General features: G+C 43.7%; 1 protein-coding gene across 5 annotated transcripts in view; it reads right to left on the reverse strand.

The window, feature by feature from the left end:
* Positions 1-15,289, reverse strand: part of LOC129734523 (kinesin-like protein KIF2A) — an 88,053-nt gene that overhangs the window by 13,583 nt on the left and 59,181 nt on the right. For 3 of the 5 annotated variants that reach the window (XM_055698102.1, XM_055698101.1, XM_055698104.1), the window contains one exon: positions 2,132-2,199. In XM_055698102.1, the coding sequence (XP_055554077.1) occupies positions 2,132-2,199 (68 nt within the window). Of the gene's footprint in view, positions 1-152; positions 321-449; positions 564-2,131; positions 2,200-15,289 lie in introns of all 5 variants that reach the window. The other 2 variants (XR_008730092.1, XM_055698105.1) reach the window with 2 other exon arrangements.

Here is a 15,289-nt window from a genome sequence, read left to right on the forward strand (position 1 = left end):
ATTATTCATTTTTTAAGGGGATTTTTTTCTCAAGTAGCACATATTTACTACAATGGAAACTGTATTTCATTCATCTTCAGAGTGATGAAAAGTTTTAAAAATGTATACATAATAAAATTGTTTTCTTTTTTAATTAGACATATTCAAATTACCCTATACACAGACTTGTCATATTTGGTCCACTAAATGTACAAAATCGACATCACCATTTTTTTTTAAATGTATGAAAGAAACCAGCAAGCCTGGATACAGAGTGTGGATGTTTAAGGAGGGTGAACAAAATAGTGGGAAGATGATTGCAGATCATGCAGAACCATCACCTGCCAAACAAAATAAAAACAAATATGTGTGACTCAAGGCAAGGGGACTAATGAAAGGTTGGTCTGTAAAATTACATTGCCAAAAAGAAAACTTAAAAATAAAGATTCCATGTATAGAATGAAGTAGACCTGGTGACTGAAGGAGAAAAGTCATCATACTCATAGGAAGGAGAGAGATCAGAGCGACTGCCACTACCCTGTGAGAAGGGAATGTCCGAAGGACTAATTCCAAATTCCTTTACTCTGCAGCAGCAAGATACAGCAGCAAATTAAAAGAAAATGTTCTCATAAACACAGTTAAAATGACAAATCTTTGATTAGCATTCTTCTTTAATAGAGTTATTTTTATATTAAAACACAAGTAAGAGTGCTGACATATTTAAACCTTCTGCAAATAGTTACAGATCACTAACAAAATTGAACAAAACTAGTGCTGCTAATTTGCAGGAGACTATAATAGAAATGTTTTCAGAAGAGTAATTCCAGATTTCAGTTCATGCAGTTAATAAAATTTATTCTACATTCAATATTCCATTAAATTGCTCCTTTTAACATATCAAACCACTACAATACTTTAAATTCTATACTGCCCCCCATCTTACACTGTGCAGACACTGGTGTTCAGCACCTAAAACCTAATTGTACTATGAAAATGATATATTGCTAGAAAAAATTTTAAATACTACACAAAACACATGAAGCAACTTTACAGTGATAGGCAGTTACTCCATAACAACATAGAATTGTAACATCAAGGGGAAGAAATACTTTCAGCACAACAATTTAGTATACTAGAAATAGGTATTTAATTTGTTTTGCAGTGTCTTTTTCTGGAGTCACTTCAGCAATGCATATTCTATAAGGGATAGAAAGATCCAACGAGTCTTGATGAATGTGCAACATCCTTTGTTTATGTTACTGTAAGCAGGGGAATAGATGTCCCCTTCTCACCAGGAAGGAAATCACATAGACCCATCCAAGCCAGGCAGATTTGTTACTAACTCCTTTGATCCAAACACAAAGACATCTGGATACAGAGGAGCAGGCAGTAAGCTTCCCTAGCAGCTCTCTGTGCCCAATTAGTGACTGGTCAGGGGGTGCCCAGCCAAGCAGAAGCAGACGTGGTTCTGCCCTATCTTTCACTGAGGGAAGCAGGCCACTTAGTGGTAGCCTCTTCTGGCAAAACCAGGCTTTCTGGTGGCCCAGAAACTTCTTTGCCTCCTTTGTTCTTTGCAGCAAAGCAGGAGGTGGGTCTCTGAGTCGAAGGTCTAATTGCAGGCACATGCAGGACCCCATTTCACAAACATTAAACTAAGGAGAACTGCAGTGGGGGAAGGCTTCTTTCACACTCACTGAAGAGATGAATATATATAAAAGAAACAGGCTGACAGCTGAATGCAATTCTACCAAGGGGATGAAAAATCACATTGCAGAAAGGTATTTCAGCTAACACCCCAGGGAATCATCATGAAAACTGACTATCCCTAATGCAAGAGGTGATGTCTCTAGAGCAGGGGCAAAATTAATAGGGGCATCTCCCAGATTCCTTGCAATCCATACTATATCCATCTCTAGATAATGGCTTAAATGCAGTTTCTATTGATTCTCTTGTAATGGTTGCAAAAAGTGACAAATTAAATTAAATGTGAGCCTGAAGCAGTAATCAGCATTTTGGTTTTAATGTTATTGAGAAATGCAAGTACACTAAAATTATACAAGTAGTTAAAAAAATTATATATCATGGAACAACAGTATTCCAAACATCAGTGATCAACAGCCAGTATAGCTATAAGCAATAACATTTTCCATACCTATTTGCATATCTCAATGTATTTAGAGTGTTTTCACAAGATGCCATCCCTGGAGAAATTGTAGCAATCTGGAGAAAACAAGCCACACATTAATAAATTGCTTTGTACAGATGAAAGGGTAGATTAATTCAAATCAACTTTATTTTTTTAATCTCCACTTTCATTTGAGATGTTCTACAAAACTTGTCTACTGTATACAGCTTGTCTTCATAGAATGACATCTCAAGAAGAGAGCTGTAAAGTCAAAGCTTCAATTTATTTTTTTCAACCATACCTGAAACATAAAGAATTCATAGACATTTCAAATTCCCCCATCTCACAGTTTTTGTAATATGACATGTAAATGCAAAACTCTAATTGAAAAAATAAGACTCCTCAAAAAGGGAAATATGAAACTCTGTAAAAGTAAGTCTAATGTATCCTGCAAATAATTACCAGATTATTTTTATAGACTCTTCTGAGAGGTATGAAGGCACCCATTTGCCAACCTGACATGCTCTCTAGAGAGGTGTGCTGCTTACTGGGGGCTCATATCAGGAACGTCACTGAGATACTATGAAGCCTTGTACAGTCCACTGACTATTATCTGCTACTGATATTTTACACGGGCACTGGTGATACAGCCAGGGAGCAGTCTGAGTAGGATCAAGGATTACAGAGCCCTGGGAGCGGTGGTAAGAGACTCTGAAGCACAGGTAGCTTTTTCATCAATCCTCCTGGTCAAAGGGAAGGGGTTTGAAAGGGCCAGTTGAATCTGGTGAACCAACAAATGGTTAGAGGACTGGTGCCGCAGCTGGGGGTTCAGCTACTTAGACCATGGGACTCACTTTGAGAAACCTGGCTTCCTAGGGGCTGATGGAGTCCATCTGTCAGAGAAGGGGAAGAGCATCTTTGGTCATGGGCTTGCCAAGCTGGTGAAGAGGGCTTTAAACTGAAATTGCCAGGGGAGGGGATCCTCAATACATCTCACTCCTACCGGTTTGATGCCAGCGTCAGCAAGAGATGTCCAGAGGCTGGAGAGGGATTGTAGGTCAGCAGGAAAGCACTTGAAGAGCAGCACAAAGGAATTCCAGCCACTCCAGCCATAAGTCAGCTTCATCAGGGGCCCAACTTAAATGCCTCTATGCAAATGCATGAAGCATGGGGAATAAACAAGAGGAGTTAGAGACATGCACACACCTGCAGGCCTATGATCTTACTGACATCATGGAGATGTGGGGGGATGGCTCCTATGACTGGAGTGTTGGGATGGAAGGATATAGGGTCTTTAGGAAGGACAGGCAGGGGAGACGAGGAGGGGGTGTTGCCATCTATGTCAATGACCAGCTGGAGTGCATGAAGCTCCTCCTGGGGATGGATGAGGAGCCAAATAAGAGCTTATGGGTCAGGATTAAAGGGAGGGCAAGGACAGGTGACATTATAATGGGGGTCTGCTACAGGCCATCTGACCAGGAAGACCGAGTGGATGAAGCCCTCTATAGACAGATAAGAGCAGCCTCACATGCACAAGCCCTGGTCCTCATGGGGGACTTCAACCACCCCCATATATGTTGGAGGGACAACACAGCAGGGCATGGGCAATCCAGGAGGTTCCTGGAATGTGTTAATGATAATTTCCTTCTCCAAGTGATAGAAGAATCAATGAGGACAGATGCCATGCTGGACATTTTTCTCACCAACAAGGAGGGCCTGGAGGGGAATGTGAAGCTCAAGGGTAGCATTGGATGCAGTGACCATGAAATGGTGGAGTTCAAGATCCTTAGGACAGTGAGGAGGGTGCACATGCTACCCTGGACTTCACGAGAGCTGACTTTGGCCTCTTCAGGGATTTACTTGGTAGATCACCATGGGATAAAGCCCTGGAGGGAAGAGGGGACCAAGAAAGTTGGTTAATATTCAGGGTTCATTTCCTCCAAGCTCAGGAGCGATGCGTCCCAACAAAGAGGAAGTCAGGCAAAAATGCCAGGAGGCCTGCATGGATGAACAAGTTGCTCCTGGACAAACTCAAACACAAAAAGGAAGCCTACAGAGTGTGGAAGCTAGGACAGGTAGCCTGGGAGGAATACAAAAAAAATTGTCGGAGCAGCCAGGGACCAGGTTAGGAAAGCCCTGAGAGAATTACAGCTGGCCAGGGATGTCAAGGGCAACAAGAAAGGCTTCCATAGGTATGTCAGTGGTTAAAGGAAGACTAGAGAAAACATGGGCCCTCTCTGGAAGGAAATGGGAGACCTGGTCACCTTGGACATGGAGAAGGCTGAGTTACTCAATGACTTTTTTTGCCTTGGTCTTCACTGGCAAGTACTATAGCCACGCTGCCCAACTCACACAATCCAAAGGCAGGGACTGGGAGAATGAAGTACTGCCCACTGTAGGAGAAGACCAGGTTTGAAACCATCTAAGGAACCTGAAGGTGCACAGGTCCATGGGACCTGATGAGGTATGTTCGCGGGTCCCGAGGGAACTGGTGGATGAAGTGGCTGAGCCACTATCCATCATATTTGAGCAGTCGTGGCAGTCCAGTGAAGCTCCCACTGACTGGAAAAGGGGAAACATAACCCCCATTTGTAAAAAGGGAAAAAAGGAAGACCCGTGGAACTATAGGCCGGTCAGTCTCACCTCTGTGCCTGGCAGCATCATGGAGAAGATCCTCCTGGAAACTATGCTAAGGCACATGGAAAATAAGGAGGTGATTGGTGACAGCCAACATGGCTTCACGAAGGGGAAATCATGCCTGACAAATTTGGTGGCCTTCTACAAAACACTGGAGGAAAGGAATGCCACCCAGAGGGACCTTGACAGGCTTGAGAGGTGGGCCCATGCAAACCTCATGAAGTTCAACAAGGCCAAGTGCAATTGTGGTCCTGCACGTGGATCAGAGCAATCCCAAGCACAAATACAGGCTGGGCGGAGAATGGATTGAGAGCAGCCCTGGGGAGAAGGACTTGGGAGTGTTGGTAGAGAAGCTCAAAATGGCCCGGCAATGCGCACTTGCAGCCCAGAAAGCCAATTGCATCCTGGGCTGCATCAAAAGATGTGTAGCCAGCAGGTCAAGGGAGGTGATTCTGCCCCTCTACTTGGCTCTCGTGAGAGCCCACCTGCAGTACTGCGTTCAGCTCTGGGGTCCCCAACATAAGAAGGACATGGACCTGCTCAAGCAAGTCCAGAGGAGGGCCACAAAGACGATCACAGAGCTGGAGCACCTCTCCTATGAAGACAGGCTGAGAGAGTTTTTCAGCCTGGAGAAGAGAAGGCTCCAGATAGACCCTATAGCGGCCTTCCAGTACCTAAATGGGGACTACAAGACAGCTGGAGAGGGACTTTTTACAAGGGCATGTAGTGATAGGACAAGGGGGAATGGCTTTAAGCTGAAAGACGGTAGATTTAGATTAGATATTAGGAAGAACTTCTTTACTGTGAGGGTGGTGAGACACTGGAACAGGTTGCCCAGAGAAGTTGTGGATCCCCCTCCCTGGAGGCATTGAAGGTCAGGTTGGATGGGGCTTTGAGCAACCTGTTCTAGTGGAAGGCATCCCTGCTCATGGCAGGGGAGTTGGAACTATATGATCTTTAAGGTGCCTTCCAACCCAAACCATTCTATGATTCTATGATTCTATGATTCTTTATATATATATTTGTAGGCTATTCTGCATTCAGTCAGACTGTATATTTATTTGAGAGATATATTTTGACCACAGTCCAAAAATGTACTTAATATTAAAGATAAGCATGTGTTTAACTATTTTCCTAAGTAAGGATTTATAATTTTTTTTGTGAACTGGACTTTATCTCTAAATGATACTTGCTAACTTATCAAACATATCTGGAATCTGTAAGTTTTTCCTTTCCCAGTTAAATAAAATACCATGAAGATCTCACTTACTTTTAAGCACTCAGCAAAAGTAATAACTGTGATCAGGCAACACTGGCATCATTATTTGTCCTAGCTTCTCTCATTAGGCTGATTTTTTCATCTGTGCTCCTTTCAGGAGAGCCATAAAGGCAGTACCCAGGACAAACACCTCTATGATCCTACATAGTAACATTTTTTGTGGCAGCACAACATCAGGAGACTGAAAATGATGAAGTTTAGATAATTCTGGTCTTCTCTTTCATCCTGCTGCTGAAATTACTGTACAAAAGCACAGATAGTCATCCTGAGCGGAATTATTCCTACTGGGGAGAAAGGAAAAATATGCGATGGGAGAGGGTTAGAAAGTCTAAAGAGATGGCTACCACATAGACTAAAGTTTAAACCTCTAATGCTGGTATGCATCAGTTATTACAAGTGTAGATCATATGATTGCATGCCTCTCTATAAAGTATTCTTGGTGCTAATTAACAAAAAGCTACAAGTTCCTAAAATCCTTCCAAAGTCATTTGACGTGAAAGGTGCACACATCTCTTCAATCAGTTTAATGTTCAGAGTACACCACACATGGCAAATGTCATAACACCAGGGGACTGCTCCAACTTTTTGAAGTGTATAAGGTACAGCTGCTATAGGGAAGTGCCACTGTAGGTGCTGTCAGCCATGCTGATAGCCCCTTCAGGGTACAAGAACCCATGCATAAGATTCAGTCTATTAAATAGAAACGTGTACTACATCATATGTCCTCATGCCTCAACAAGTTCAGACCAGGAAAGACAGGAGATCTCTGATCTCTCCATCACTTACTTCCTCATTTGTAATTCCAAATGAGGAAGGAAAAAGCAGCACTATTTATGGACAGGAATATCCTTAAGACCTGCAATTATCATTCTTTCTATTTTGAATGTATATACATTGCTTATAAGCCATTACAGTGGGATCAATGGCCCTTTTGGGATACTGAAGCCGCCAAGTTCCTACTCCCTCCCCTGGAGAGCTGAGGGGTTCTGGCACTTCAGCTATGACTGCAGCATGTCAAGGATGCAGTACTGGTTAAAAAGTGAGACTATTCTATGTAGCTACCTTGAAAATTTCAAATTATGGTATATTATCCTACTATGTAACTCTTAAAAAAACCTTTAAAATAACTGTGTTCAGTTTTGGGCCCCTTGCTACAAGAAAGATATTAAGGTGCTGGAGCATGTCCAAAGTAGGGCAATGAAGCTGGTGAAGGGTCTAGAGAACAAGTCCTATGAGGAGCAGCTGAGGAAACTGGGGTTGTTTAGCCTGGAGGAAGCTGAGGGGGGACCTTATCACTCTCTACAACTACCTGAAATGAGGTTGTAATGAGATGGGTGTCAGTCTCTTTTCCCAAGTACCAAGTGATAGGATGAGAGGAAAAGGCCTCAAGTTGCACCAGGGGAGGTTTAGATTGGATATTAGGAAAACTTGTCAAGCATTGGAACAGGCTGCCCAGGGAAGTGGTTGAGTCACCATCTCTGGACATATTTAAAAGATGTGAGGCATGGTGGTTAGGGACATGGTTTAGTGGTGGACTTGGTAGAGTTAGGTTAACAGTTGGACTTAATGGTCTTAAGGGTCTTTTCCAATCTAAATGATTCTGTAATTCTATGAAATGGTTTTTGAAACTATTTAAGGACAAGAAATTCATTAAAATTGCAATGACTAATAAATTTCAAAAAAACCTATTCATGCTGACTGTATGTCTCTGGCTTTCTTTAGAATGACACAGATCCTAGTCATAACTATCCACAGGGAAGTTATTTTCAAAATATTTTTTTGACTTTTTTTGAAATTTGACAAGAATAAGTTTCCAAATCATATTTTAACCTTCTATACAGATGAGACGCTCCATCCCTAACAAAGTAACTTTTAAAATTGCAACAAGAAATTCCATAAATGATAAAAGGCAAAGTCAAATAAAAACTAAGTGTAGAAATTACCAAAAGATATTTGACTCATACATCCCATTTAAATATTAGCATATCAGAAAGGAAATAGAAAAAGCCCAGTAGGTATTTTATACCACAACGTTTCAGGAATCTCTCAGAAAGTTAAAATCACAAGTTTTTACTACATCATTTTATATGCTCTCTATATTAAAAATATATTTGCAAAATGTCTTACTTTCTAATAGCACATTAGAACATTGGATCAAATCTTTGTATTTTTGAGGAATCCTTTTACAATAAATGCATCCTCACTGACAAGCAAAACCAGCATCTTAAGAGGTCAAATTTTGATGAATTATCTTACATGTTCAACAAATAATATTCTCCAATTGAATAATACTTGTGCTGCAATCTCTTTATTTTGCCTCTTAAAGGCAAAAATATTTTGGAGGAAATGCTATTCTTATCTACATGTTACTTTGTTATAACATTATTGTACAGTTGTGTTGGATTTGTGTGGCAAGGTTTTTGTAGGGGGGGGATGGCTACAGGGGTGGCTTCTGTGAGAGGATGCTAGAAGCTTCTCGCATGTACTATAGAGCCAATGCCAGCCAGCTCCAAGACAGACCTGCTACTGGCCAAAGCCAAACCAGTGACAGTTGATTGACAAACACCTCTGTGATAACATATTTAAGAAGGTAGGAAAAACTGCTGCACAACAGCAGCTGGGAGAGAGGAGTGAGAATATGTGAAAGAAACAACTCTGCAGACACCAAGGTCAATGAAGAAGGAGGGGGAGGAGGTGCTCCAGGTGCCAAGAGCAGAGATTCCCCTGCATCCCATCGTGAAGACCATGTTGTCCCCCTGTAGCCCATGGAGGTTCACGGTGGCACAGATATCCACCTGCAATCCATGAAGGACCCCATGCTGAAACAGGTGGATGTGCCCAAAGGAGGCTGTGGCCCCATGGAGAACCCATGCTGGAGCAGGCTCCTGACAGGACCTGTGAACCCATAGAGAGAAGAGACCATGCTGGAGAAGAGACCATGCTGGAGAAGAGACCATGCTGGAGAAGAGACCATGCTGGAGAAGAGACCATGCTGGAGAAGAGACCATGCTGGAGAAGAGACCATGCTGGAGAAGAGACCATGCTGGAGAAGAGACCATGCTGGAGAAGAGACCATGCTGGAGAAGAGACCATGCTGGAGAAGAGACCATGCTGGAGAAGAGACCATGCTGGAGAAGAGACCATGCTGGAGAAGAGACCATGCTGGAGAAGAGACCATGCTGGAGAAGAGACCATGCTGGAGAAGAGACCATGCTGGAGAAGAGACCATGCTGGAGAAGAGACCATGCTGGAGAAGAGACCATGCTGGAGAAGAGACCATGCTGGAGAAGAGACCATGCTGGAGAAGAGACCATGCTGGAGAAGAGACCATGCTGGAGAAGAGACCATGCTGGAGAAGAGACCATGCTGGAGAAGAGACCATGCTGGAGAAGAGACCATGCTGGAGAAGAGACCATGCTGGAGAAGAGACCATGCTGGAGAAGAGACCATGCTGGAGAAGAGACCATGCTGGAGAAGAGACCATGCTGGAGAAGAGACCATGCTGGAGAAGAGACCATGCTGGAGAAGAGACCATGCTGGAGAAGAGACCATGCTGGAGAAGAGACCATGCTGGAGAAGAGACCATGCTGGAGAAGAGACCATGCTGGAGAAGAGACCATGCTGGAGAAGAGACCATGCTGGAGAAGAGACCATGCTGGAGAAGAGACCATGCTGGAGAAGAGACCATGCTGGAGAAGAGACCATGCTGGAGAAGAGACCATGCTGGAGAAGAGACCATGCTGGAGAAGAGACCATGCTGGAGAAGAGACCATGCTGGAGAAGAGACCATGCTGGAGAAGAGACCATGCTGGAGAAGAGACCATGCTGGAGAAGAGACCATGCTGGAGAAGAGACCATGCTGGAGAAGAGACCATGCTGGAGAAGAGACCATGCTGGAGAAGAGACCATGCTGGAGAAGAGACCATGCTGGAGAAGAGACCATGCTGGAGAAGAGACCATGCTGGAGAAGAGACCATGCTGGAGAAGAGACCATGCTGGAGAAGAGACCATGCTGGAGAAGAGACCATGCTGGAGAAGAGACCATGCTGGAGAAGAGACCATGCTGGAGAAGAGACCATGCTGGAGAAGAGACCATGCTGGAGAAGAGACCATGCTGGAGAAGAGACCATGCTGGAGAAGAGACCATGCTGGAGAAGAGACCATGCTGGAGAAGAGACCATGCTGGAGAAGAGACCATGCTGGAGAAGAGACCATGCTGGAGAAGAGACCATGCTGGAGAAGAGACCATGCTGGAGAAGAGACCATGCTGGAGAAGAGACCATGCTGGAGAAGAGACCATGCTGGAGAAGAGACCATGCTGGAGAAGAGACCATGCTGGAGAAGAGACCATGCTGGAGAAGAGACCATGCTGGAGAAGAGACCATGCTGGAGAAGAGACCATGCTGGAGAAGAGACCATGCTGGAGAAGAGACCATGCTGGAGAAGAGACCATGCTGGAGAAGAGACCATGCTGGAGAAGAGACCATGCTGGAGAAGAGACCATGCTGGAGAAGAGACCATGCTGGAGAAGAGACCATGCTGGAGAAGAGACCATGCTGGAGAAGAGACCATGCTGGAGAAGAGACCATGCTGGAGAAGAGACCATGCTGGAGAAGAGACCATGCTGGAGAAGAGACCATGCTGGAGAAGAGACCATGCTGGAGAAGAGACCATGCTGGAGAAGAGACCATGCTGGAGAAGAGACCATGCTGGAGAAGAGACCATGCTGGAGAAGAGACCATGCTGGAGAAGAGACCATGCTGGAGAAGAGACCATGCTGGAGAAGAGACCATGCTGGAGAAGAGACCATGCTGGAGAAGAGACCATGCTGGAGAAGAGACCATGCTGGAGAAGAGACCATGCTGGAGAAGAGACCATGCTGGAGAAGAGACCATGCTGGAGAAGAGACCATGCTGGAGAAGAGACCATGCTGGAGAAGAGACCATGCTGGAGAAGAGACCATGCTGGAGAAGAGACCATGCTGGAGAAGAGACCATGCTGGAGAAGAGACCATGCTGGAGAAGAGACCATGCTGGAGAAGAGACCATGCTGGAGAAGAGACCATGCTGGAGAAGAGACCATGCTGGAGAAGAGACCATGCTGGAGAAGAGACCATGCTGGAGAAGAGACCATGCTGGAGAAGAGACCATGCTGGAGAAGAGACCATGCTGGAGAAGAGACCATGCTGGAGAAGAGACCATGCTGGAGAAGAGACCATGCTGGAGAAGAGACCATGCTGGAGAAGAGACCATGCTGGAGAAGAGACCATGCTGGAGAAGAGACCATGCTGGAGAAGAGACCATGCTGGAGAAGAGACCATGCTGGAGAAGAGACCATGCTGGAGAAGAGACCATGCTGGAGAAGAGACCATGCTGGAGAAGAGACCATGCTGGAGAAGAGACCATGCTGGAGAAGAGACCATGCTGGAGAAGAGACCATGCTGGAGAAGAGACCATGCTGGAGAAGAGACCATGCTGGAGAAGAGACCATGCTGGAGAAGAGACCATGCTGGAGAAGAGACCATGCTGGAGAAGAGACCATGCTGGAGAAGAGACCATGCTGGAGAAGAGACCATGCTGGAGAAGAGACCATGCTGGAGAAGAGACCATGCTGGAGAAGAGACCATGCTGGAGAAGAGACCATGCTGGAGAAGAGACCATGCTGGAGAAGAGACCATGCTGGAGAAGAGACCATGCTGGAGAAGAGACCATGCTGGAGAAGAGACCATGCTGGAGAAGAGACCATGCTGGAGAAGAGACCATGCTGGAGAAGAGACCATGCTGGAGAAGAGACCATGCTGGAGAAGAGACCATGCTGGAGAAGAGACCATGCTGGAGAAGAGACCATGCTGGAGAAGAGACCATGCTGGAGAAGAGACCATGCTGGAGAAGAGACCATGCTGGAGAAGAGACCATGCTGGAGAAGAGACCATGCTGGAGAAGAGACCATGCTGGAGAAGGTTTTACTGACGGGACGTGTGAGCCCATGGGGGACCCATTCTGGAGCAGTTCATGAAGAACTGCAGCCTGTGGAAAGGACTCATGTTGGAGAAGTTTGTGGAGGACTGTCTCCTGTGGGAGGGACCCCACACTGGAGAAGGAAAGAGTGTGAGGAGGAAGGAGCAGCAGAGACAATGGGTGATGAACTGACTGCAATCCCCATTCCCTGCCCCCCTGCACTGCTTGGGGGAAGGAGGTAGAGAAATCAGGAGTCAAGTTGAGCCCAAGAAGAAAGGAGGGGTGGGTGGAAGGTATTTTAAGATTTGTTTTTATTTTCTCATTACCCTACTCTGACTTGATTGTTAGTAATTTCATTTTCCCCAAGTTGAGTCTGTTTTGCCTGTGATGGTAACTGCTGAGTGATCTTCCTGTTCTTATCTTGACCCACGAGCCTTTTGTTATATTTTCTCTCCTCTGTCCAGTTGAGCAGGGGAAGTGATAGAGCGACTTTTGGTGGGTACCTGGCATTCTGCCAGGGTCAACCCACCACAACAGTATATAACAGTATTGTACCTAAAAAGTTATTCTGTGCTTTAATTTACTTGACATAGGCAGTCTTCTAGAGGACACAGCAGTGATCTCTACAGTCAGCTGTAGAAACCTGAAATGAAGCTATTCATTATGAAACTGTTTGCATTAATTTTTAGAAGCTCAAAGCACCACAGTTAATTACATGTCTCTGCTGCAAACAAGCAGTCAGTGTACCTGCAGGATAAGTACTCTCTTAATTTAATAAAATATTGTTCAACTGTAGCTATTATAAACTGTAATGACTTGCTCTTTTCTTTCCCTGTATATTTCATTCAGTAAAATTTTGCCAGTGTATGATATAAAACCTAAACATGAACGTGCTTACAAACCAGGCACACTCTGTCAAAGAGCCAAATGTAAATACCACACTGGAAGGCTGAATTCATTTTCTTGATAAAAGAGGCAAAGGAAGACCTAGAAGAGTGGTAAAGCTAATCATTATCCACTCTTCTTCCCACTTGGCCACTGTAGTGCAAATCCTCTCTTCTCTTTCCAGGGAACTGGGGAGTACTGGAGGTAATTCCAGACTAAGGTATCTCCTAGATCTCCCGCAATTCAATATATGCTGTTCAAAAACCTGTCAGATCTCTAGACAGGCAGCTTTTTTCTGCATCCGTCTAGTTATTGCAGGAACAAGCTCTGCAAATGTGAGAGCCCAATTCAAACAATCATAAAGATGCACTGTAAGTTTCTTTTCTTTCCCTCCTTCCTTTCAACTGTAATTCAGAATAAGTCATAACCACCCAAGTGCTCTTCTTCCCACATCAGTATCTTAAGAAAAAACATTGCTGATTAAATTCTTGATAAAAGTTACATGTAAATAAACACTAAAACCAGAATGTCACAAATGGTCCTAGTACTGAGAAATTACATGAAAAAGTAAGAGGAAGAATGAGTTTGAAAGCAGTATCTCATCATGAAAGGGTTTTCTTATTCTTAATTATAAAGTGAATGTAGTTATATGAATGAGAAAATAAAAAATAATTCAAGCATATTTCCACTCACTTTCAGAGGGGATTTTTTCCTTAATTTAGAACTATATTGAATATAAAAGGAAGGAATGCAAGCTTTATCAGAAATTAAACACCCATAGATCATGGATTATTCTTGATGGCATTCTCACACATTTAAATAGGAAAAAATGTTATAGCAACTCTATAAGAAGAGTAATAATTAAAAAAGCTTCACCAAAATGAAGACAGCTTGTTAGCACTTTAAGGAGTGGTAAGGGTGATGGTAAGAACTTCATGAAACATTCACAAATGTTAATCCTTCTATGTACAGAGCGCAATTCCCAACAGGATAACTTTCTAAACCTTCTTTAGCAGTGTGGATACATTGGCTAGATATGCACAGTTTAGCTTTCCAATGAATATGAATAGGATTTATGAAGTTATGTCTCAGTGGAAAGAAAACAATCCTGTGTTTTCATTAGAAAACTGAAGAAGAAAAGATTAATCAAAAATGCTATTTTACCACCATTCTCAAATTAGAACCATACCTAACATATAAAGAGAAGACTAGGCTGTCCTAACACCAGACTTCTGTGGCCTCTAGACTAATTCCAAGGAGCCTGTGAAAAGTAACTAACACAAATGTATTGAGTCTGGCTGGGATGGAGCTAATTTTCCCCATAGCAGCCCTCATAGTGCTGTGCTTTGTATTGGTAGCTAGAAAGGTGCTGATACCACACCAGTGTTTTGGCTACTGCTGAGCAGTGCTCCCACAGCATCAAGGCTGTCTCTCCAACGTTCCCCCCTCACCACTAGGCTGGGGGTGGCAAGATCCTGGGAAGGGACATAGCCAGGACAGCTGACCCAAACTAACCAAAGGGATTTTCCATACCATATGACATCTGCTCAGTGATAAAGCTAAGAGAAGGGGAGAGGGCATTCATTATTATTACGTTTGTCTTCCAGAGCAACCATTGCGTGTACTGAAGCCCTGCTTCCCAGGAAGTGTCCAGACATTGCCTGCTGATGGGAAGTAGAGAATAACATCTTTTGTTTTCCTTTGCTTGCCACATGCACCTTTGCTTTTCCTTTATTTAACTGCCTTTATCTTGACCCATGAGTTCTTTCCATTTTATTTCCCAACACCACACCCCACCCCCCGCTGAGGAGGGGGAGCGACAGAGCGGTTTAGTGGGCACCTGGCGTCCAGCCAAGGTCAACCCACCACAGCAAACAAGTCTAACATTTGGTGTCTACTGCAGAGAGTTTGCATTTCCATAAGGAGAAACATTAATAATGGACAAACAAAATCACTGGATATCTGTGCTTTTATCTGTCCTTTCCACCATCTGACAGAAGAATTCTGTTTTTCAGATTGATGCAAATGCACATTTATATAGTACACAACTATTCATCCTATCTATCCCAAATACTTATCCCTTCAACAACTTAGAACATACTCTGATGCCTTTGATACCAATTCTAAATTTTCCTTTGTCATTTAAAGATCATAACTTACCACTATGCTTCCAGTCTACACCACCTTTTCCAAAATTTTAATTCAACAAACAATACTCTCATATAACAATCAAACAAAAAAACCCTCAAGCTAGAAGTTCTTCTAGCTATGTGATGTGCCTAGCTAGAAAACTAGAACAAGCAATAAGAAAAGCCAATAAAAAGTGAAAGGGAGCAAGTTATCTGAAATGTCTCTGCTGAAAGACTCACTCCAAATGTAGTGTTAGTTAATGTATAAACTTAAGTCTAACACATTACTAGTAGCAAG

This window comes from Falco cherrug, chromosome W (genome assembly GCF_023634085.1).
Source record: "Falco cherrug isolate bFalChe1 chromosome W, bFalChe1.pri, whole genome shotgun sequence".
Lineage (NCBI taxonomy): Eukaryota > Metazoa > Chordata > Aves > Falconiformes > Falconidae > Falco > Falco cherrug.